General features: G+C 45.7%; 1 protein-coding gene across 1 annotated transcript in view; it reads left to right on the top strand.

Moving 5' to 3' along the window:
• Window positions 1–22,333, top strand: part of PMFBP1 (polyamine modulated factor 1 binding protein 1) — a 52,279-nt gene extending 29,946 nt beyond the window's left edge. Inside the window, exons 7-22 of the mRNA XM_073796850.1 lie at window positions 3,188–3,358; window positions 4,349–4,459; window positions 7,178–7,304; window positions 7,402–7,559; window positions 8,976–9,216; window positions 11,623–11,812; window positions 11,977–12,130; window positions 13,065–13,232; window positions 13,497–13,634; window positions 15,699–15,863; window positions 16,422–16,589; window positions 16,895–17,062; window positions 17,882–17,985; window positions 18,487–18,561; window positions 20,749–20,987; window positions 21,598–22,333. Coding sequence (XP_073652951.1) covers window positions 3,188–3,358; window positions 4,349–4,459; window positions 7,178–7,304; window positions 7,402–7,559; window positions 8,976–9,216; window positions 11,623–11,812; window positions 11,977–12,130; window positions 13,065–13,232; window positions 13,497–13,634; window positions 15,699–15,863; window positions 16,422–16,589; window positions 16,895–17,062; window positions 17,882–17,985; window positions 18,487–18,561; window positions 20,749–20,987; window positions 21,598–21,626 — 2,406 coding nt within the window. The 3' untranslated portion in view covers window positions 21,627–22,333. The remainder of the gene's footprint in view (window positions 1–3,187; window positions 3,359–4,348; window positions 4,460–7,177; window positions 7,305–7,401; window positions 7,560–8,975; window positions 9,217–11,622; window positions 11,813–11,976; window positions 12,131–13,064; window positions 13,233–13,496; window positions 13,635–15,698; window positions 15,864–16,421; window positions 16,590–16,894; window positions 17,063–17,881; window positions 17,986–18,486; window positions 18,562–20,748; window positions 20,988–21,597) is intronic.
• Window positions 22,334–23,956: the final 1,623 nt, after the last annotated feature.

The following is a 23,956-nucleotide window of genomic DNA, read 5'->3' as shown; positions in this document are numbered from 1 at the left end:
TGCTTTTTAAAATTACACAAGTAATACAACAATCTAGGCTCTCTAGACAGAATTATGGATATTAAATGTAAAAGCCCACCTTCAGCCTTCTCCGCCCCACTCTTCTCCCGCTAGGCAATCACCCGAAATGTTCTGGCAATCTTCCCCATCCTATTGCTATGTAAAAAGTTAGAGTTTTCTTTTTACATAAATGAGTCATTTTATAAATATGGTTCTACACTTTGCTTTTTAAATGTATATCTTGATGATTTCTTCTAGTTACTACCTTGTATTCTGTAGTATGACTGTACCCTGTACCATCTACTGACCTGTTTGTCTACTACAAACAAGCTGTAAATGAACATCTTTATCTCTACGGGGTTAATTCCTGAAGTGGGATTTTGCTGGGTTAAAGGAAATGCTTATTTTTAATGTTTAAAGATACTTCTAAATGGAACACCAAAAAGGTTCTACCAGTTTACACTTTTACCGACAATAATTTCCCTACGCTCACAGGGTATGTTTTCAGTCTTTTTAAGTTGTGCTAAACTGATGGATGGGGAAAAAAATAGATTTTCTCAATTTTTATTTCCTTTAGTTCTAATAGCTGTGGGTTGGGTTCCCCAGGAAGCAGACTCTGAGACAGACTGGTATGCAGGACGTTTTTAGAGAAAGCTCTTGGCATCAACACCTGGGAAGGGGAAGGAAGCAGGGTTGGGCAGATGGAGAAGCTGGGCTCTGATGGTCCCAGCAAAGGCCTCAGCCAACCTCACGGAGAGCTCTGGGGCTGGAAGGACCTTTAGAGCTATTCTAAATTCGGGAGAAGGGAGCTGGCCTTTATAGCTCCATGTTGATCAGTGATTGGATGTGAGCTGTCTTCCTAGGGAGAGACATGACCTTGGGCAAAAGTTTTCTTCAGCCCAGGCAATCCCCAAGAGGGCTGACAGCTGAGGCTATCTTAGGGCATCACCCCCAGCAGCTGGAGGAGTAAGTCCTTCACTGCTGAAGGGGATCTGTGAGGCCCATCACAGCTCCCACCTTGTGAATGAAGTAGTGAGCCTGTTCATAAGTGTATCGGTCCTGTGGATTTCTCTTTTACGAATTGCTTTTAAATCCTTAACCAATTTTTTATTGGGTTGTTAGTCTTCTTTGTGTTGACTTATAGGAGGTTCTTAATATATTACAGGTAATAATGCTTCATTATATAAGTTATAAATATTTTCTCCCAGTTTGTAACTTTTCATTTTCTTTTATTAATGGTATTTTTCAACATACAAAGCTTTTGAATTTTTATGAAGTTAAATCTCTTAGCTCTTCTTTATAGATTCTAGGTTTTATGTCTTGTTTAGGAAGGCCTTCACTACCCTCAAAATTGCAAAAGTTTATCTTATATTGTCTTTTAGCACTTCTTAAAATTTTATTTATTTTATTTATTTATTTTTAGCTGTGTTGGGTCTTCGTTGCTGTGCGTGGGCTTTTCTCTAGTTGCGGTGAGCGGGGGCTACTCTTCCTTGTGGTGCGCGGGCTTCTCATTGCGGTGGCTTCCCTTGTGGCGGAGCACGGGCTCTAGGTGCACGGGCCTCAGTAGTTGTGGCACGTGGGCTCAGTAGTTGTGGCTCACAGGCTCAGTAGTTGTGGCACGTGGGCTTAGTTGATCCACAGCATGTGGGATCTTCCTGGACCAGGGCTCGAACCCGTGTCCCCTGCGTTGGTAGGCGGATTCTTAATCACTGCACAACCAGGGAAGCCCTAACACTTTTATAATTTTGTATTTTTATGTTTTTAGCTTTAGTCCACCTGGAATATACACATACATATATATATATAATGCACACACACATATATATATATTTTATATATACATAATGAGAGTATCATCTTACTGTTTCTTAACTTTTTTATTGTTTTCCATTCCTTTTTCCACATAGACACTGAATTATTTATACACTCATGAGCAGCTTTCATGCTCAGTGAACATGAACTATTTCCAACTTTGCCTGAAAAAGCCCAGTTAGGGAGACAGTTTAATGGAGAAAGTATCTACCATCCAAACTAGGACTTTTTGCTCTTTTTTGCCTGTCTGCGTCAGTTCACCCCATTATTAGTGCAGACCAGTGAACAGGCAGTAACCTTCATGCATGATTTCAGATGATCTAGAGAAAGACATTTTTTAAAAAAACGCACTTCTAGGAAAAGAGCCATATTCATGGTGATGAGAGTGTCAATTGGTATGTTTTCTTTGAAGGACAATTGTGCAATATCAAAGTTTTAAATAGATCCAATTTAAATAGATTACTACTTCTACAAATTTAATCTATACATAAACTAGAATAGGTACTCAAAGATTTATGTGCAAAAATATTCATTTCAGCTTCGTTTTAGAAAAAACTTGGAAGCAACATATATTCCCATCAATAGAAGACTGGATAAACATATTTAAAAGCAATTTAAAAGAGCAAGATAAAAGCACATGTACTAACATGGATAAATTTCTAAGGCATCTTGTTGAGAAAAAAAATGTTTCAAAAAGACAAAATAATATATGTATTCTACAATATTCATTTATATGTATGTAAATGTATAGAAAGTTCTAGAAGGATATGCACAAATTGTCATCTCTGGAGAATGCAGCAAGTATGGGATTAGAGGTGGTGGTCAAAGAGAAATTTAGACTTGCCTGTAATATTACAATGTTTTAGAAAGATTACATATATATGTGTGTGTGTATTACTCGTGCAGTTTGAAATTAATTTTAAAAGAAGAGTAAGATAGATCCACAAACAGCAATATGGAAAATATCCTAAATAAGTGGCCAAGTGAAAACACAATGTTTAGAATAGTATGCAGAAGGCTTTCATTTGGTAGGGGAAGAGTAGGGGGTTATATACTTATACATATACGCATATATAAATATGCATAAATTATCCCCAGAAGGATATACAAAAAACTGGGAACACAGACCGTCATGGAAAAGGGGACCTGTGTCATGGAGGGTCAAGACTGACTTTTCAGTGTATTCTCTTGTGAACGCTTTGAACTTTTTACCGTGTGTGCACTTAATTTTTTTCTTTTGTTAAGGAAGCTCTGATTCACATATATGAATATAAACTTTTAGAATACAGGTCTAGAGATCTTCCATGTTCATGGCATATTGAAATTGACTCGAAAATTATGAACAAAATCAACCTATTATTTTTAAATATCCCAGGAGCCCAAGAGTAATGGTGATCATTCAAAGGTGCATATATGCACTTCTCCCTGCATGATTCAAGAGCATCAGGAGACCCTGAAACGACTATCTGAAGTCTGGCAGAAGGTCTCTGAACAGGATGATCTAATAAAGGAACTTCGAAATAAGCTAGCCTGCAGTAACGCTTTGGTAAGTGTCTCCTTCTAGAACATTTTCCCAAGAGACCCAAAATAAAGCCATGAGGAAAGAGAGGAGGGGAAAAGAGTCACCTAAAGTAATCTATTTTCCAGTACTCCTCAAATGTCTTACATATTCATGTCCCTGCCTCTTGTTCATATTCTCCATGGTATGCATCCCCCAACCCACACTAAGTTTGAGATTCTAAAGAGACTTAAAATCTCACGCAACAACCAGGGTGTCCATCAGTAGGGAAATAGTTAAAGAGATGAAGAGAAATCATTAAAGAGCTATCCATATTATGGAATAATACACAGCCAAGGAAAAAGACTAAGCAGATCTGTAAGGGCTGCATGGGAGATATTTGCGATACACCGTTGAGAAAAAGTTGCAGAATCTTATGTATAGTTCAATCCCACTTTTGTTTTTTAAAGTCTTTGATCGTAATATAGAAGTATATACTGTAAATTGCCAATAGTGCCCCCTCCCCCTTAGTAGAAGTGAGAGAGGGGACAATAAGTGGATAGGAGAGTCTCACTTCTTATTTTCAATGCTTGGGTTCTATGTGAATTATTTTCAACAAACAAGAACAAAAGTTTCATATTTTTTTAATTTTAAAAAACACGTACACATTCACCCACTCCAAAAGAAACTTCCTTCTTTATTTCTTGAACTTTGAATCCTATCTTCTGAGAGATTCAGTACGTCTTTCCGTCACAGCCTCCAAAGAATCTTCTTCTGCCTCATAAACTGGACTGCACAGAGGATCAAGAGGGAGTCCAAGATGTGGCCATTGACGGACTTGAGACAAATCACTGTCTATGCCTTAGTGAACCTTGATATAAGATTGAGAACATAATTCCTTCTCCTTGGTTTATATAATATGAATTATATAATGCTGCAACAAACTTGGGCTGAGAAAGGAACACCCTGCAAAAATAGCACTAGTAATAAGCCAGTTGCATTGATCATCCAGCATAACTGACTTGTGCTGGGTTGCAGGTTCTGGAGCGTGAAGAGGCTTTGATAAAATTACAAGCAGACTTTGCTTCCTATATAGCCACCCACCGACATCCCTCTAGCTCCTCAGAAGATTGTGAAGACATCAAAAAGGTGGGAGAACTTTTGCTTATGTGTGCCTGGTAGGATTGGGCTGAGTTGGGTTTGATTCTGGGTTCTCCTACTTGTTAAAATTTTTATACTACATTTTATATTTTATTTTATATTTGTGTCACTTTGATTAGCCCTGCCACAAGGATAGTGTATATAATGTATGCCACGCCCCCAAGGAGTGTGTCTGGCATGATTAGATTTTGGAATTGAATTTTGGAATTGCACCTATCTCTTAACTCATATCCAATGGTACATCTAAACAAGACAGAGGCTCCTTTTGGCTTGCTAGCTTCAAAAGAACCATCCAGCCTTCTAGTTTCTGGCTGGAGTTGAAAAGCAACAAATTTAGGGAAGATTATTAATTCAAATCCACTCCCTTTAAAAAAAAACTCTTATGTTTTCAAAATTCAAAGCCATCTCAAAAGTTGATTCTAATAATGAATAAGCATTTAAACCATGGAAACAAATCACACGATTTGACCAACAAATATGACAGTGAAAACTAGGTCCCTTCTAGGAGGTCTGAAGTCAGTCATGCCTGAACTCGAGGTACAAGGCAAAGCCAGCCACACGAGGCCATGCTGATGCTGAAATAGTGGCAAAGCGGAGTGGCAGAGAGAGTCAACACATCAGCTCTCCAAGGGATCCTCTAGCTGGGGAGTGGAGATGCTTCTTTTTCCAGGACTTTCTGATCCCACAAGGTTTGGATGAACTTTGGAGCTCTTCCTTGTACATCTGTCAATATTTATTTTAAAAGTCAGTCCCATGTTATTCACATCCTGACCTACAGCAAGATCTCATACACTCCATGTTTGTTTTCTTTTTGTCTGAGAAATGTCTTTATTTCTCCCTCACTTTTTAATTTTTTATAGTGGTAAAAAACACATAACATTAAATTGACCATCTTAACCATTTTTAAGTGTACAGTTAGTTGTGTTAAGTATATTCTCATTGTTGTGCAATAAATCTCTAGAACTTTTTCATCTTGCGAAACTGAAACTGTATCTACTAAACACAAATTCTTCTTTAATACTCCATTTTTTAAAATGATACAGACTTCCTCAAGAAACAGAATCCACTTTCACCCACCATTTTGTATATCCTACCCAAAGCCTTCACATTATTTGAACATTCTATTCAGGCTAGAACTACCCACATCACAGTTAGTGCCAGCCGTCCTCTCCTCCCTCAGCTGGCCTGGCACACACTGGGCCTTTGAGTCGCTGTAGGGCCCACACCCAGGTCAGACGGTGATTGCCCTGCATTTCTCCAGCTGTCCCCCTCTGTCTTCTTGCTGCAACCCTCCTTCATTGTCAACTGTGAAATCACATAACTATCTCCCCAGCATCCCCTGATGCCCAGACAACTAATTGTTCCTTCTTGGCCACGTGTACATGTTCCTTCCTGGTTTCTCTGGTTACAGCCCCTTCCCCTCTCCTTCAGGGTAGAAGCCAAAGTTCTTGCTGAGGGACTAAGAGCCCTCTGTGATGTGACTGCCCCCTAACTTCCTCACCTCCTCTCCTCCTCCTTCTCTCTCCATCACTCACTCCACTCTAACCACATGGCCTCCTGCATGTTCTGCCCCCAGGGCCTTGTCATCAGCTAGCGCTGCCTGCTCCCCCAACTGCAGAGCTCGTCCCTCAGATACCTCAACATGGCTCACGCCCTCACCTCCAGCAAGTGCCTGCTCAGAGGCCACCTTCTCAGTGAGGCCAACCCATCTATCCTATTTAAAACTGTAACCCACAGCCTCGCCCCTGCCTGCCCCATACATCTCCATTCCCCTTTTGCTGTTCTGTTTCTTCCATAGCACTTATCAACTTTTGTTTTCTGTAAGTCACTACTTTACGCTCTTTGTCTGTCTCATCCCACCAGAAGGTCAGCTCCCTGGGGTTAAGAATTGGTGTCTGTGTCGTTTGCAGCACCTACAGTGCACACAGTGCCTGGCACACAGTAGGTGTCTTATCAATGACACTGAGTGTTACAGGGAGGAAGAGGGGGCTCCTTTTGTGCACATTCCATTCCGTGTGGGCATGAGAAGAAGTCTGCCATGTCCTTTCTTTTTTAACTCTCTTTTTACTTTTTAAATTGAGATATAATTGACATACCAGAAAACTCACCATTTAAAGTGTGCAATCAGAATGGACTTGAGGACACGGGGAGGGGGAAGGGTAAGCTGGGACGAAGTGAGAGAGTGGCGTGGACATATATACACTACCAAACGTAAAATAGATAGCTAGTGGGAAGCAGCCGCATAGCACAGGGAGATCAGCTCGGTGCTTTGTGACCACCTAAAGGGGTGGGATAGGGAGGATGGGAGGGAGGAAGATGCAAGAGGGAGGAAATATGGGGACACATGTATATGTATAGCTGATTCACTTTGTTATAAAGCAGAAACTAACACACCATTGTAAAGCAATTTTACTCCAATAAAGATGTTTAAAAAAATAAAATAAAATAAAAATAAAGTGTACAATCATTGGTTTTTAGTGTATTCACAAAGTTAGGCAACAGCACCACTAATTCCAGAACATTTTCATCACTCCAAAAAGAAACCCATATCCACGAGCAGTCACCCCCCCATCCCCCCTCCCGCAAACCCTGGCAACCACTATTCTACTTTCCGTCCCTACGGATTTGCCTGTTCTGGACACTCAGAATTCTATAAAGCTTTCTTCCCCCATGTCCTCACCCTGCCCTGCTCTTCCATCTGCCCAGATACTGAAGCACCTGCAGGAGCAGAAAGACAGCCAGTGCTTGCATGTGGAGGAGTACCAGAACCTCGTGAAGGATTTGCGCACAGAGCTAGAAGCCGTGTCGGAACAGAAGAAAAGCATCACGGAGGGTAAACCGCGGGCCAGCGGGCTGCAGCAGAGGGTAGGCAGCCAAGGAAGCCGGAGCCCCGCTCTGAGCAAGAAGCGCTCTGTCTTGTCCCGCTGCAGACATGTTGAAGCTGGAGCTGGACCTGCACAGGCTGCAGGAAGAGACATCTGCCCGCTTGGAGAGGAAGGACAAGGAGGTCGTCATCCTGCAACAGCGACTGCAGGAGCTGCAGGTGCAGTTCACTGAGACCCAGAAGCTCGGTTTGAAGAAAGACAAGGTAAGGCGAGGAGCTCCGTGATTGGAACTGCCAGCAGGGCCCTGTGAGGCCAGGCCTCGGCAGAGGCGGGCTCTGTGGCCCCACACTCGCTGTGATTGCTTGGGGAACACCCATACATGCGCAGTGAGACTGCGGTGCTTCAGGCCCAGGGGCAATTCTGAGCTCTTCCTTGGAATTTCTCATGGCACGTAATAAATAAATAAAACATCAGGGGCCTTAATAGAGATGTGGACTCTGTGTAAGAAAGGGGTTCTTCCCCAGCCCTGCAATAGTGAGTTTGGGACACGCTCGTATTATTCCCTTATGCTTTTGTTTATGCCTAAGAGTAGAAAGAAATGCTATAAAATAATGTGTAGCCTTATTCACAATTTCATGTGAATTTCAATTCTTTAATTACAAATAACTTACAAATATGCAAACCAGGCAGTTTGAAAATATTAGTGGAAATATGCCCTACAAGGTCTGTAGTTACCAACGTAAATCAAGCTCCTAGAAAAGCGTAAGACTGGAACCAAGGGCAGAAAGACTGAAACCAGCGCAAGTTTTTGTAGTCAGTACTGTTTCAACTCTAAACTTTTATCAGAGCTAGTAGAAATAATCCAATTGATTTGAGTGGCTGGTCATTCAAACTTCCTATTTCAAGATCTGGAGGTGATTCACCAGTCAAAATGGAGGTATTTGGAGAGATGTTGAAGAAGCAGCAAGGAGTCTGGATAAGCAGCTTCGAGTCACTCATATATTCATTCAACAGATACTTTTGAGCTCCTATTATATGCCAAGCACTCTTCTAGGCATAAGAATATAATAAAACATGTGCCATCCCTACTTTCATGGAGCTTACATTCCAGTCTTTAGAGACAAACAAATAAAACTAATATACAATAAAATGTTAGGTACTAATGAATTCCTAAAACAGCTTGGTGGCTGTTTTCCCCAGAGTGGTCGGGGGAGGCCTCTTTGATAAGGTGACATTTGGGCAGACATTTGAATGAAGTAAGGGGGCCACCCAGGCCAAAGTCTTGAAGAATATTCCAGGCAGAGGCAACATCAAGGGCGAGTGCCCTCAGGTGGGAGTCAGCTCGGAAGCAGAGAGGGTGGGGCGGCAAGAGGTGAGGTCAGACAGGTAGCCAAGAACCAGATCATGAGCGTCCCGGGACGTCGTTGTAAGGACTTTGGTCTTTTTCTAACTGAGATGGACCCAGTAGAGGTTTTGAACAGAGACATAACAAGATCTGACTCGCATTTGTAAAAGCCCAACTCTGACTGCTACAGGGAGGCAGGGAGCCCAGGTGGAGGCTATTGCAACATCCAGGCAAGAGAAGACAGTGGCTGGAAGAGGGCTCAAGACAATCTCTAACTGACTTCGCCCTGCCGCTGCTCAGGCCTCTATCAGCATTAACACTTTGCTTTCCTCAGCTCCTCCAGGAGAAAGATGAGATGCTGCAGGAGCTAGAGAAGGACCTGGCGCAGGTTAAGAACACCCTCGTAAAAAAGGAGATGGAGTTGGAGAAGCAGCAATGCATGACAAGAGAACTCGAAGTTGCCATCCAGGAGGAGAGACGGGATAAGTGCAAGGCCGAGTATGGGCACCTGGGAGCTGAAATCAAAAAGCTGAAGGACTGTCTCGAAGATGCCAAACAGCAGCACAGGCTGGCTGGTGAGGCCCCCGGGCAAGCACTGTCCCCACACACTCCAACCCACGGGGCCAGAGCAGCCCCCTCCTTTCCCCAAATGGCCGTGTCCCTCTCCCTCACCGCTTTCTCACTCCGATCTCCTCATGATCTCATCTCATCTCACAGCAGTTAGGACCGCCCTCTAAGCTCCTTCCTTCACCCCAACCTTACCTTTTCTCTGAAGCCCCCATCACACAGCAGGTGCTCGGGTTGGGAAGGCAGACCACTGCTCTCACACGCCCACCGTTTTCTCTGCAGCCTCAGCTGAAGGTCCTCTCCTTTCCTCACCACGGAGAGCACAGGGCTCTGTACCTTGCTTCTTTGTACCACATTCCTCTCCACCTTCTCTGGGACCTTTGTCACACCATTCATTTCTTCCTTCCCTGGTTTTTAACACTCTCCTTTTTTGGTCTACACACACATTTGCTTGCAGTGTGGGTTGTGTCCTTGCTCCTTTGCCCAAAGTGCTTTCTCAGAAGTCACCAGTAACTTCTTGCCTTGGAAATGGGGTTGCCTTTGAGTGATAAAAATGTCCTGGAATTAGATGTTGATGGTTGCACAACTTTGTGAGGCTACTAGAAACCACTGTACTGTACACTTTAAAAGGATAAATTTTATGTTATGTGAGTGATGTATCAATTTGGGGGAAAACAAGAAGGTCCAAAGCACGTCTTCCTTCCTCGCCCTCCTCTAACTCTCTGGGTGTCCACACTGTTGGTCCCCCGCACCTCAACGGTTGTTTATTAGCTTTGGAGACACAACAGGTCCCTTGTTCTTCCATAAATCTCACCACTGTTTCCTCTTTTCCCTCCTGCCCTGACAGTGGTCACCCATCTCTAAGATTCTGCCCTCTCCTCTCCTCTCTACACTCATTCCTTGGTGAGCGCCTCTGCTCCTTGTAGCTGCATTTCTCTGCAGGTGACTCCAATGCCTAGAGCCCCAGCCCTGACTTGGCACCTGGTCAGTCTTGTCTTTAGAGACTAGCTCCACCTGACCAACCCACCTTCCCCACTAACCCAACATTCCCAAAGCTGAACCTACTCTCTTCCCTATTAAAAAAAATCCTCCTCCCTTCTTCCGGGTGTATAATTATCTCCGTAGTGACACCATCTTTCTTCCAGTATCCCAGGCTTAAAAAAATGGAGAGAAAAGTGATATTTAAGTAGAAATGATAGGAGAAACTACCGGAAGTGGGGAGATATTTGGTGTAGAGAAACCCCAGTAAGCACCTTACTCCTTCATACCCAGTGGAGGCAAGGACGTGGGCTAAAAGGATATTGTCAGAAGTCTTTCTCCATTCTAATCCATTCCAATTTTCCTAAAGCACTCTTTCCTTTATGGCAGGTCCCTACTCAAGAACCCACTAAATCATGTCTAAACATTTCTCTCAGGCTTTCAGCGTCCTCCAAAACCCCCTCTAGTCCATCCACTTCCTCAATTCTGTCTCTCACCATTCCTTCCCACTTTCCTTTCCAGTTAAGCTGATATCTTCCCATCATCTTCCCACATGCCCTCCCCATTCCCTTCACTGTGCCCCCCACCCCGAGAATTCCCTTTCTTCTCCTTCTTCTAAGGCCCAGCTCAGCCTCTGTTCCTCCATAAGTCCATCTCCAACTGTACTTCCCCGCTTTGGTCCTCCTTCCTGAGTTCACAGTCAGTGTGAGTTTAACATTACTGTGTTCTCTATGTCAGCTCCCTCACTAGAGTCTAAACTCTATGAGGGTCAGGATTTGTCTTCAATGACAGGATGAGTCGCAGAAGAGATACCAAGCAATTTCAACCAATTTGTTTAATTTTATTCAAGAAGGAGTTCACGGCTGGTGGGTAGTTGAAGACAGATAATTTATCAGAGCTCCTTAGGAGTGATAATGAGATAGAGAGAGATGAGGACAGATTGGAAATTGAAGTAAGTCACAGAATGAAGGAACAGACTTTTGTTTTTTTTGGCTACATTGGGTCTTCGTTGCTTCACACAGGCTTTCTCTGGTTGCAGTGAGCAGGGGCTTCTCTTCATTGTGGTGTGCAGACTTCTCATTGCAGTGGCTTCTCTTGTTGTGGAGCACGGACTCTAGGTGCACAGCCTTCAGTAGGTTGTGGCACGTGGGCTCAGTAGTTGTGGCATGCAGGCTCAGTAGTTGTGGCTCGCAGGCTCTAGAGCTCGGGCTCAGTAGTTGTGGCACACGGGCTTAGTTGCTCCACAGCATGTGGGATCTTCCCGGACCAGGGCTCAAACCCGTGTCCCCTACATTGGCAGGCAGATTCTTAACCACTGCACCACCAGGGAAGCCCCAAGGAACAGACTTTTTAACTGGCCTCATTTGAGAGTCTGATCTTCACACATACTCCCTTCACACATGGACATGCCCCGGGCTATCTCCTGTCTTCTGCAGCTCAGCAAGCAGCCCAATATAAAGAAGAAGCCATTCTGGCAAAGGGTAACCTGGAGGATTGCCATAGGAAACTGCAAAGCTGCATTTGCCTGGAGAAGCAGAAGGCAGAGACCATCCAGGAGCTCCGGAGAGAACTTCAGAAGCTGCAGAAGGATTCCCTAATGGCAGAGGAGGAACTCGCGCCCAGCAGGTACCACAGGTTCCCCTCCAGACAGAGTCTCTGTCCCTCGTAAGCCAGTTGGGACCCTGTGGGATGCTGCCCAGGAGTTGGGTAGCAAGCCCCGGGCAGCCAGCCCACAGTCCACCGACGTGGACCCTGAAGTCCATCCACCTGTTTTTGCCATTTTGCTTTAGGAAACGGATAGAGGAGCTGACATCAGAATTATCTGAGTTCTCCAGAAAGCTTGAAATTTCAGAGAAGGAAAAGAGGCAGCTTCAGAAGACAGTGACTGAGCAGGATGTAAAACTGAATGACCTGCTAGATCGTATAAATCACATTCAACACCAGGTGTGGAGGGCAAGTAGGCAGCCAGCTCAAGCATTTGCTCTGTTTCAGATTAAATGCATTGCTCTTGGGAATTCCCTGGCCGTCCAGTGGTTAGGACTCCGAGCTCTCACTGCAAAGGGTCTGGGTCAATCCCTGGTCGGGAAACTAAGATCCCACAAGCTGAGCGGTGTGGCCAAAAAAAAAAAAAAAATTGCATTGCTCTTTATTTGGGAAGATGCCACCACCAATCCATTGCAAGCTACTTGTCCAGAATTTGTTTTAGAATGCTAAGCCAGCCAGGCAGCTCCAGTTCCCACAACCAATAATAAGCATTTTCAGGGGCCAAGCTTAAAAACAGTCAAACGACAATATTATTTCTTTTTCTAGGACTCAAAAGCTATCCTCTCAGTCTATCTAAAGTTTTTTAACTTTGAATTATTCCTTTTGTGCTTTTCTAAGATTTTTAAAAATTTATTCAGAGAGTATTTTATGTGGAAAGACTTGGTAAGTAAGTGGGACCTGGATCTATAAATAAAATAAGTTGGTATTTCTAATTGAACAAAGAAAAACTATTGCTGAACCTAAGAGGAAACTTTTTTATTAAACACGCTAAATAACCAAGGAGTTGTCCTCATTTTTTTTTTTTTTTTTTTTTGCGGTACACGGGCCTCTTACTGTTGTGGCCTCTCCCATTGCAGAGCACAGGCTCCGGACGCCACAGGCTCAGCGGCCATGGCTCACAGGCCCAGCCGCTCCGCGGCATGTGGGATGTGGGATCTTCCCGGACCGGGGCACGAACCCGTGTCCCCTGCATCGGCAGGCGGACTCTCAACCACTGCACCACCAGGGAAGCCTCATATTTATTTCAGCCATCCCTGTGCACAGTTGTCTGAGCTGGGGGTTTTCTCCGCAAAAATATGGTGCCTGACTTGCAGCCCCGTGTTTGTTTTCTCAGAACAGGAAGCAAGCCTCCTCCAAATGCAGTCTAGAAGAACAGCTTCAGGAGGAAACCAGGTTGCTGGAGGAGAAACAGGAGCAGCTGAAAAAGAGTAAAGAGCAGGAGAAGCTACTGCAGCAAGAGCTCGAGATATTCCGACAGGAAGGAAAAAAGAAAGAAAAGATGGTGAGGAGAATCTGGGAAGCCTCGGGATTAAGAATCCAAGGCCAGACCTGAGCCCAGCTGGGCCTGGTGGGATACAGAGGCTGAGGGTGCTCAGACTTCAGGAGAGAAGGGAGGGAGGGTGAGAAAGACAAGTGAGGAGGGCAGAGAAGGCCTGAGATACATGGGGTGCAAGGTGGAGCTGTGTGTGAGGGCAGAAGGAGGGGCTTCTGCAGGAGTCTAAGATAACACCTCCATCTGGGCTTTGTTTCCTTAATTGGGGAGCAGTCAAAGGAGAATTTGAGAAAGTTGGAGGAGGAAAATGATAATCTCAAATCACAGTTAAAGCAATGTTCTGCGCAACTGGATTCCTCTCTCTGCAAACAAAACAGCACCCAGCAAATCAACCAGGAGCTGACTCGTAAGGTGAGTAGACAGAAACCCCAAAGGGGTGAGAAATTTGAACCCTATGACCCTTGACCTGAAGTTGGCACCTAGCTCTCCTCCATCACAGAAATGCCACTAACTGCCCAGCCCATGTGCATTCTGGGGCACCGGAGCCCCCACTTCCCTCCTGAAGTGTCACCCACTTGCTGGCCAAGAAGTATTTCTTCCACATGTAGAAGATCTTATTTAATATCTGGTGGAGCCCCAAACCATCTGGGCTTTGGCATCAAGGCTTCCAGAGTTGCATTTTAGACCAGAGTTGAGTGAGCCCATTGTTCGGGGCAATTTGCTAGGGAACACTTCCAAAAATAGTCCCAAAGCACAAAAATGGGATGAAAGGGGACATGGTTATATTTCATTACACGAATAAAGACAAAAGGAGTAAATGGCATCTAATGTACGTGAGGCACTGTGCTCACATTCAGTCATCATTTACTGACCGTCTACTTAAGTCCTTGGCATGCCTTCCATCTGCTGGTTTACAGAGGAGAGAAAGGCTGAGGCTCAGACTGACTAATTGGTAAGTGATGGGATGGAGCAATATTTGAACTTGGGTCATCTGGCTCTGCCACCTGACCTCTTTCCCTTCATCCTGAATGGCAATACTTGCCCCAAATGAGCCCATTCCATACTTCTGGACAAGAAAAAAATACAGCATCTTGATTAGGTAGTCTCTTGAATTGTAAATGAGAGACCAAGCAGCTCTGAGTCCTTCATAATAAAGAGTTCATCTTAAAATACTATGACCATTCTAAGTGTACGAATAGCACTACGCAATAGAACTCTCTGTGATGATGGAAAAGTTCTAGATTAGAGTTACCTGATACTATATGCACTAGCCACATATGGCTATTGACTGCTCGAAATATGGCTTAGTATGACTAAGGAACTGAATTTATAAGTTTAATTTTAGTTTTATTGAAATGTAAATAGTCTCATGTGGCTAGTGGCTGCCATATTAAACAGCAGAGGTCTGAGGCACTGATGTTTCTGGAGTTTTGTCACTCAGAGATATAAATCTCTCCTCTAGTGGGATCCAGAGTTGAGGCCTGAATCACTCAAATCCCCAAGGAACTGCTTTCAATATAAGGAATACTGCCTAAGTATTTAATATAGGCCTGTTATCACATTTGCCAAATGAAAGGGAGTTATGTAAATGTGCAACTAGAAGCACTAATTTCAGAATTCCTTTGATGGGAATCCAGAGGCTGGAGGAGTTTATGTGTGTGTAAGCATGTTCAATTTTTTAAAAGCATGCCCCACATATAACAGACTTTTTGAATCAATGGAAACAGCCATTAGAAAGAGGCTTAGTTTTGCATTCTAAACTGCATTTCCTTTCATCGGTAGTCCATATTTCAATTTTAAACACACTCTGTCGGAACTATATGTCCAATTCATCCCTAGTATTGCCCAATGCACTATTTCATTCAGTCCAAATAAATCATTTAGTATATTTAGTGAGCACCTATTATATGCCATGCTCTGAGCTACAGGTAGTGGGGATACAGCGATGAAGAAAGCACACACAGTCCTGCTTTCATGGTGCATCAAGTCTAGTGGATTATGTCAGGAGTTGAGGCATAATGCATACCACTGAAATGTTGCATCATATTTCCTAACCTAGAATTGGATTCCAGGTTAACACTAATCCTAACCCTAACCCTAACCATGAGACAGTTAACTATTAACAGAAACCATCCAGTTACAAATGGAGGACCCATGCTTGGCTGGCACACGTCAAAGGCTGCGGAGTCTGTGAAAGGGACTTTTCGTGTATTTGACACATCATGGCCCAGTACTTCCAGTACTCCTTGTATTGGGAAGACATGCTATCTAGAAAGGAAGTGTGGGAGAGGGGTGCAGAAGAACCTGGAAAGGCAGCTCTTCCTCTTCCAACAGTGAGGGGAAGTGGGCATTATCACAGTCTGCTGGGCAGGTAGTTAGTGCAGGGAGGAGAGAGCCCTGTGCCTGTCCATCTGTGGACACAGAGGATGCCTCCACGGCCATGAACCTTGACAGTTATGTTCCCCCTCCCTAAAGATAATCCTTCAGAAGGAGACCATGGCGAGTCTGCAGATTCAGCTGGACAAGGCTGCGGCGAAAGAGAAGCAATACCTCCAGACCACGGTCAGTAAAGATGTCTATGAGGAGGTATGCCGGAAGTCAGCCTCCTGCCAAGACGACCTAACACAGGCCCTGGATAAGGTGGGCTACACCCTCTCATCTCCGGGGCTGTTTAATATCCAAGTTATCCCAGCAGCATGAAAGGTGAAGGAGTCAATTTCCTGCATAACTGGCTGTCACCAAGGCCATCTGCAAACCCTTGCATTGGCTGGGATGTCTGTCCAGAGAAGGCCTGCTTCTCCCTAGTGAGGCTTTGGGGAAGAGGGGGATAGAGGCCAAATCTAACAAGTCTTTCTGCCCATGGGTGACCCAGGGGCAAGGTTTTCCCAAGACCTGGATTTTTCAGGGAAATTCATGCCGCATCCCTGTGCTAATCATGCCTGGCTGATGAGCTCATAGAATTGGAAAGAGAGGAAACGGGAGAGGGGCAGGGGAGATGCAGAAGACTGACCGTTGTCACTTCTCACCCCTCCCTGGGACTCTAGGCGAGGTGACCAGGACCAGGTGTGTCTGTGCCACCCTGGGCAGAAGAGAGTAGGGGCTGTGGGACTGGTGGAACCCTTCTCCATTCAGGACTCAGCACAGAGGCCCAAGCGCAATGACAGCCGTTCTCCCCCCAACCCTTTGTCTTTACCAAAGCTCAGTCATTCGACCTCAGAGACAAAGAGTCTTCACCAAATTCTGACACAGGCCCAAGACAGGAAGATTCAGCTGGAAGAGGAAGTCATTGCTTACGAGGAGAGGATGAAAAAGCTGAATGTGGAGTTAAAAAAACTGCAGGGCTTCCAGCAGCAGAGTGAGCTAGAGGTGAGGAGCGGCCAGGGGCCCCGGCTGCCGTCCTGCCCAGGGCCCCAAGGCCTCTTCTTGCCCCACAGCTGTGTACTTCGCACTGAGCCGGTCCCTTCGGCTAACAGGTGCCCTCCCTTTTGCTGGGCTCTGGGAGCTTCAAGAAGGCGGCAACTATCAGAGCAGGGGCGCCCTCTGCTGGCCGCTGGAAATAAAACACTCCCTCATGAACCTCCCAGAGAAAGCGCCCTCCCGCCTTGTCGTGGGTCCTCCAGGGTCAGGGTGGCAAGCTGGGGTCTCCCTCCTCACTGTGCGCTACCGAGCAGGTGCAGGCCTTCGACAAAAAGCTGGAGGACATGAGCAACCAGGTGCTGCAGTGGCAGAAGCAGCACCAGCGGGACCTCGAGGTGCTGGCCGCTAAAGAGGAGCAGCTCAGGGCGTTCCGGGAGGAAATGCGCGCCCTGAAAGAGAGCCTCCTCGCGGACGGGACGGAGGTGGGCACTCCTCAACTCCCAGCCGCTTCCTCCCACTGCCCCAGAACATCCCACGACCGCCTGCGTGACAGACACCCTTTGGTGGGGGTGGGGGTGCCTGGGAGCAAGGAAAGGACACCCCCTCTATTCAGTACAAAGCGGGGTCTGGGTGTTCCAGGCCCACAACGGCTGTCTCGACCCAACCATCTTCCCGTGACTTTGTTGATAGAGATATTGAACAGAGCAAAGGTCCCAATCCAGAGGAGAGAGAATGCCATCTCCATGTCAGGTACACCAGCAGCCCCGACTTAGATAATCCACGGCTCAGTCACCCTCCAGAGCCCCTCCTGACACTTTCAATTACCCTGCAGTAGAATCGGCTAAGAGCTCTTTGTGCACGTCCAGCTCTCTGAGCAGTGAAGTTTGTAGCAGGAGGCTCCCGGATATCCTTGGGGTGGCCACAGGGCCTTTGCCCAAATTAGAAAAAAATTCCTCCCTTTCCACCAGATATTTTTTCTTTCATCTGTTTTTAAAAAGGCTTAATGTATTGCTGTTTTAGAATAGGTCACTTGGCTACCTTTGGCCTGAAAATCATTATTATAAATGTACAAACCTACTTTGTCTCTACTATAAGTGGTGTCTGCTCACAGATGTCACCTTTGTGATAATGCACTGCTGGAGGTGGAGGCCTGCAATGGCAATTCCAACTCTGGCCTCAGGGTTGGACAGCAGAGTCAATGTTTCTTCTCCCAGAAAGAGAGGAGACCTGATCTGGGAGAAGGGAGGTGACAGGCCTGTGCTCCCACCCCCTTACTATCTCATTTACTTCTTGTACCGAAGTCCTGTTGCCTGTCCCAGCGGTCTGCGCCTAAAGACACCTGCAGGCTGCACCGAGAGAACGATCAGATTATGTCCAACATGGAGCAATGGGCAAAAGAGCAGAAGTAAGTGCGGAAGAAAACAATAAGGCAGGCTTCCAAGGGCTGGAATCACACCTGTGCCAGAGAATAGTGTCATACACACACACACAGCCCTCCAGGGAAACTGATCCAGTCTCAGCCCACACCCAGATGCTGGGAATAAGATGAAGGGGCCGCAACCCTTCAGGCGGGTTCAGAAAGCCCCGCCCACTTGGAAATGGAGCAGCTTCCAGACAGAAGGGATGCTCCTGTGGGTCAGATTTCCTCTTCCCAGCCTGGTGTCGGGCTTCACTGCCTGGATCCCCTGAACTCACTTGGGATCACAGTGATTTTGCTTGGGAGTGTAGAGGGTCCTCTTAATTGCCAGCTGCTAGGAGGGCTCTAGCTCCGGGGACGGGGGGGATGAGCGGGGGGTCTGGGCCCCGAAGAGGCCTCGCCAAGAACACCCAATGTCCTTTTCAGCCAGCTCATGCTCTTACCCACAGGGGTCTGGGGAACTCTTTTCTTCTGTGAATTTTATTACAGGATCGCCAATGAGAAACTAGGAAACAAACTCCGTGAACAGGTCAAATATATCACCAAGCTGACTGGTGAAAAGGAGTAAGTCATCCCACGCCCCCCTGGCTGGAGCTTGGGCCCCAGGGAGAGGAGTCAGCCAGGAACCAGGGCTGGCTTTCTCACTGGATATGTGGAGAAAGACCCCAAGTCCCAAATCTGCATCCATGTGACCTTGGGCAATACCACTTGACCTCTTTGGGCCTTAGTCCCCTCACCAACAATAAAAAAAGGGGTTAATCATCTCTATGTCCCTCTCCACTGTCACCTTCCACAGTTCTCAGAAGTCAGAATGCTGAGAAGGAAACAGGAACTGAAGAGCAGACTGTATTAGTTAGGGTAGTGGCTAAGCTGTGGTAACGGAGAGCTCTCCAAACAAAGGGACATAGAACATAGAAGGAACACCTCTATGAGGTGAGCAGTCAAGGTTGGTGGGGTCCTTCTGTCCCATGTGGTCATTTGGGTCCATCTACTTGCAGCCTTGGTTCACCCTCATGGTCAAAGCTGGGTCAGCATAGAGTGTGGTATGGGAGGAGTGTTGGAAGTTTGGGAACAGAGGCAAAAGTATGGATGTCTAAAACTGAGATTTCAGAGGTGGCATAGTAACAGGTAATGACAAGCTCCAGGGCAATGTTTCCCAACCTTTTGTCAGGGAACACTTAGAAAATGAACACCTTTGTTTGACACACTGAGAGGGTCTTGGATGGGGTTGCTTATGGTAAAGGTGACCAACCAGCAGCTGTGCCAAACCCTGCTCCAAGGGCTGAGGTATCGCAGCACACCTGGGACCCATTCATGCAGCCCCAGTTAGAAAGCTGTGTCCTGAGCTTGGACCATAGGAAAGCGTCTGGGTTGAAGGAGAAGAAAAGATCACTGGAATAAGGAGGTCAAGGAACTGAAGGGCCAGGGCTTGGATGAAAAGTACAGGATGCTGAAAGCATCAGGGATGCTGACAGGAGTGGACCAGAGAGAGTGGCAGAGAGCCAGGGAATGAGGGCATTCGAGGACCCTACCTCCAGGCCCAGTGGCACAAGGAGCATGGCAACAACATGAAGAGCTACAAGGGAAGGGGTGTCTTCACTGCCAGCCAGATTTATACAGAGCAAGAGGGCAGAGAATACACCCAGAGAAGCAGTTGAGGATGAATTCTCTACTTGATTTCCTCTAGAAAATATCATAAAATATTTCACTAGGACAGAAACACTTTCTGAAAGGATTTAACTAAAGGAGAAATTGTCAGAATCTGAAGGTAGCCGGGCACCAGGCTTTTTCTTATATTGTGCCAAGTTCTGGCAAGTTTTTTGGGTTTTTTGTTTGTTTGTTTCACAAAGAACTCATTCTTGAGTTTGCTTGACCCTATTTGAAGGAACACCATCTTTTAATCATAATAACAAGAGCTCAACTAATATTTATTGCTTACTCATGAGGAGCACTGTTCCAAGTGCTTTACATGTGTTAACTTATTTAATCTTCATAATACCTCACACATTCAGTGCACGTATAATCCCCATTTAAGGATGAAGAAAGGGAGAAACTCAGGCTACATAATTTTCCCATGGTCTCTTGACCAGTAAGTGGCAGAGTCAGAATCCCAACTTGGGAAGCCTGGTTCCAGAGCCCACTGTCACTCACTTCTCTCAACACTGGTTTGGAGAAATAAGGCTGTTAGTATTAACAGTTGCCATTTATTGAGCCACAGGAGGTATGCTCAGTTACCTTTCCCCTCACCTACACTGGAGCTGCCATTTCTTCCATAAAATGGGGACAAGTAACTTGCCCAAGCTCTCGACAGAGCTGGGATCCCCTGTGTTCTCAACCTTTCAGCAAAGGGAGGCAAAAGAACTTGGGCTTTGGCATCAGAACTGGATGTGAGTGTTTCCTAGGCATGGCTGTGAGAAACTGAGGACACGTGATCAGAGTTGTTCTGGCTCTTTGAATCCAATTTCTATCATTTGTCAAACTGGATTTTTATATGAACCCCAGAAGGCAGATCAGACTCAATGGTCCCCATCTAACAGATAAGAAAACTAGCCCAGAGCTGACATGACACAGTGGGTCAGGAGTGCTGATTCTGGGTCCACCCCAACCCCAGGCCTGGGCTTCTTCCTGGGGATGCACATAGGCCTCCATTTCCACAGAACATGCGTGAGAGCACGAGCTCTGGAAGGAACTGGGCGTCCACGGAACTGGAACAGACCAAACACCCACCTGTCCTTCCCTCTCCTTCCCCAGCCACCTCCACAATGTAATGGTCCATCTGCAAAAGGAAAACAAGAAACTAAAGAATGAAATAGAGGAGAAGAAGCTGAAAGCTGGGCCCTCAAGGGTATGTACCAAAGCCCTATGGCCAAGCAAAACAGACCCCACATCAAGGGGGAAAGTGTATGGCACCTTGGACTGGAGAGGGATAACCCAAGATGTGAGCCGAAGAATGGACATCACCAAGTCTGTCGGGATGCCCCACTGCTCAGGTATGTCCACCATGCGGCTTTTGCTACTTACTATGGTGCTGTCTTTCTTAGTCCATTGGGTCAAAAAAGAAAAAAAAACGTATTTTGAAGAGATCACTGGATTGGAAATTCAAATAGGGGAAAAAAACAAATCTTTTGCTTAGCTATTCTGGACCAGAGATCATTGTTTTCTCCTCTGTAAAGGGGGAGGCAAATGAATTAAGGCTCATCCTGATTTAAGAATCTTTGATGTTACCCAAGTGCCTCCTATCTCAGACCTATCCCTTCCCCTGACCCAGTCCCTTTTGGGAGGTGTGAGGATAAGAAGGGAACAGGCAGAATAGGCATTTTTCTCCTCTAACGTGTTTTGGAAGCCTCACAAGAATGCCCTGGTCTCCTGTTCGGCCTGAGTCCAAGGCTACCTTTTCTGCCACCTGTAGACTCCATGGTACCCCCAAGGTAAGAAGTCACCTGCACCAGAGCTGCCTGGCCACGAGACTAGTCCTTGGGAAATCACTTCATTAATTTCTCCTCAAATCAAGATTGTCATTTCCTCCCTGTTCCCTCAGGTTCCTCATATTGCTAGAATCAGCGCCTTGCCCTGAGCATCATTTCCATGCATGTTTTTCAGAGGACAGTGAGTTCCTATTCCTCTCTTGACTTGGATCAGCTCTAACCGGAATATGTCAAGGTCCAAGCCTATTCTACAAGATGCTAACGTTTCATTGAGTTTTGTCTACTTCCTGCGGCAGAGTGAGCCTTGGAACCCTACTACCATCTCCAGGCCCAAACTCTAAAATAAAGACATGAGCACAGCAGCCTCAGTGAGCTCGTGGTGTCTTGCAGACAATTCTGCCCCCTCAGGTCCCCAGCAATGTGTTCATCCCTATTTTCCCTAAATTCTAAAACATATAGTTCTCTTTGACATACATAGGGGAGCTGTAATTCCCAAAGCAAGCTTCTGGATTATCTGGATTTGTTTTTAAACCAACAAGAGATAATTAGTTCCTTTTTTATTCCTTCCATCTCTGTCTGGAATTTAAGAAGAAAAAGAAATATCTAAAAACCTCCGAAAGGAAAGTAATCCTGAGACCCAAAAGAGAGGAAGAGAAATAAATGATGCATTTTCCAAAGGCAGGAGGGAGAGATAGCCATCTGCTTTCTCCCTGGCTGCCATATTCCTTCTTTTAACAATTTTATTTTTCTCCCCAGCCAGCTCAGTACAAGAAAAATTCCATTATAACAAACTCCAAGGACAGCTAAACTATTTTATTGTGGCTGGATTTTGTTAAACTAAGTACATGTCTAGAATTTCTATTTCTAGTCTATAGAAAATTGAAATAGCTAAAGGTAAAGTAAGAGAAGGAAATGAAAGGGCTTGCATTTCTGGAAGAGGGGAAAGGAAAAGTGAAGGAAGAAACCCCCCCTAGTTGATAGCAATTCTTAAATATCTTGCCTCCCTCCCCCGCCAAACAAAAGCCAAGAAAATTTTCTGCTAATAGCAGCAATGTGTTATATAGGATGCCCCTGCTAGGCCTTGGGAAGGGCAAATTCTGGAAATGCAGTGTGAGGCAGGAGTGATGGGCACATCTGGTGGTTTCTATTGTGATGGTCATTGTCTGGTTTGTAATGCTGTTTTGACTGTGTTCCTTCATTTGGTTTAGAATAAGATACGTCTTCTAGAGAAAACAAAGACTGAAGGGTCTGGTACTAATGAAATGGCTTCTAGTTCTAGCCTGTGGCCCATTTATTCAAGTAAAAGTTCAATGTCACTAAAATCCCCAGTACAGTCTACTAAAAAGGCATTTTGTCTCTTTAATTTACAAAAAGTTTTCATATATGTTGGCCAAAGGGACAATATCTGGGTACTTTGAATGTTGTACTTTTTCCAAAGTTGTCTTTCACTTCCTATAGTGTGATTACACCAGAGGAAAGCAGGTAGCACGCTATGGGGAGCAAAGGGGCAGGAGAGCCAGAACCATGTCAATACATCACCCAGCCGTGTGGCCTTGCAAGCCCAGCCAGGTAGGAGACCCAGCTGAGTGGAGGGGCTGGGCTTGGAGAAATGAAGAAAGGTAGGAGAAAGGGCAGGGAGCCCGAATGTTGCCTGCCTCTAATGCTTTAAGAAATAACCAAAGAAGTGAGTTCTTTAAAAGCTGACATTAAAAAGACATGGTCTCTGTATGAAACTATAATGGTGGATGCATTTGTCCTAACCCATAGAATGTACAGACACCAAGGGTGACCCCTAATGTAAACTACGGACTTTAGGGGGTAATGATGTGTCAGCGCAGGCTCATCAGTTGTAACAATCGAACCACTGCGGTGGGCGATGCTGATAGTGGGGAGGCTGTGCAGGTTTGGGGGCAGGGGAAGCAGATATAGGAGAAATCTCTGTACCTCCTGCTCAATTTTGCTGTGCACCTAAAGCCACGTTAAAAAAAAAATAACAAAAAAGAAACGATTATAAAGCTAGGACTTAGCAGAGGGGATTACAAATAAAGCGCTTCAGCCACCCAGTCGGAGGGTCACTCAGATTCTGCTACTTTGGGGGCCGCAGAATCCTTTGTGACAGACCCTCTTCTACCTACCTGGAGTATAATTCTTCTCCCCCTGAGCTAAAGGAACCCAGAACAAACCCCAGCCGCCACCTTACTAAAGGGAAGGAGGAGCTCCCTAGAACCACCATGTGGCCACGTACACTTGCCTTTGAGCCTCCTCTGCACAGCCCATATGAGGAGGAAGCTTCCTGCCATAGGCAGGGCCCAGCGAGCTAGCCCTGGGGTCCCCAGAATGAGCCCCCTATCTCAGCCTGAGACCCTCAACTGCTGATATTTCTAAGATGTCTAAAGTATCCTGCTCCTCTCAAGTAGGCATTAAAGGGTAGACGCACATGGCTGAGAGCAAGGCAGGGGACCCCTGTCCAGTTCAACAACCTTACTGTTCTCTCACACCAGTCTCAGGAATCCACTTCCGGGTCATTGCCAAGA

The sequence above is a fragment of the Tursiops truncatus genome, chromosome 19, assembly GCF_011762595.2.
Source record: "Tursiops truncatus isolate mTurTru1 chromosome 19, mTurTru1.mat.Y, whole genome shotgun sequence".
NCBI lineage: Eukaryota > Metazoa > Chordata > Mammalia > Artiodactyla > Delphinidae > Tursiops > Tursiops truncatus.
Note: the sequence above shows the minus strand (reverse complement) of the source record. Positions and strands in the feature narration are given on the sequence as shown.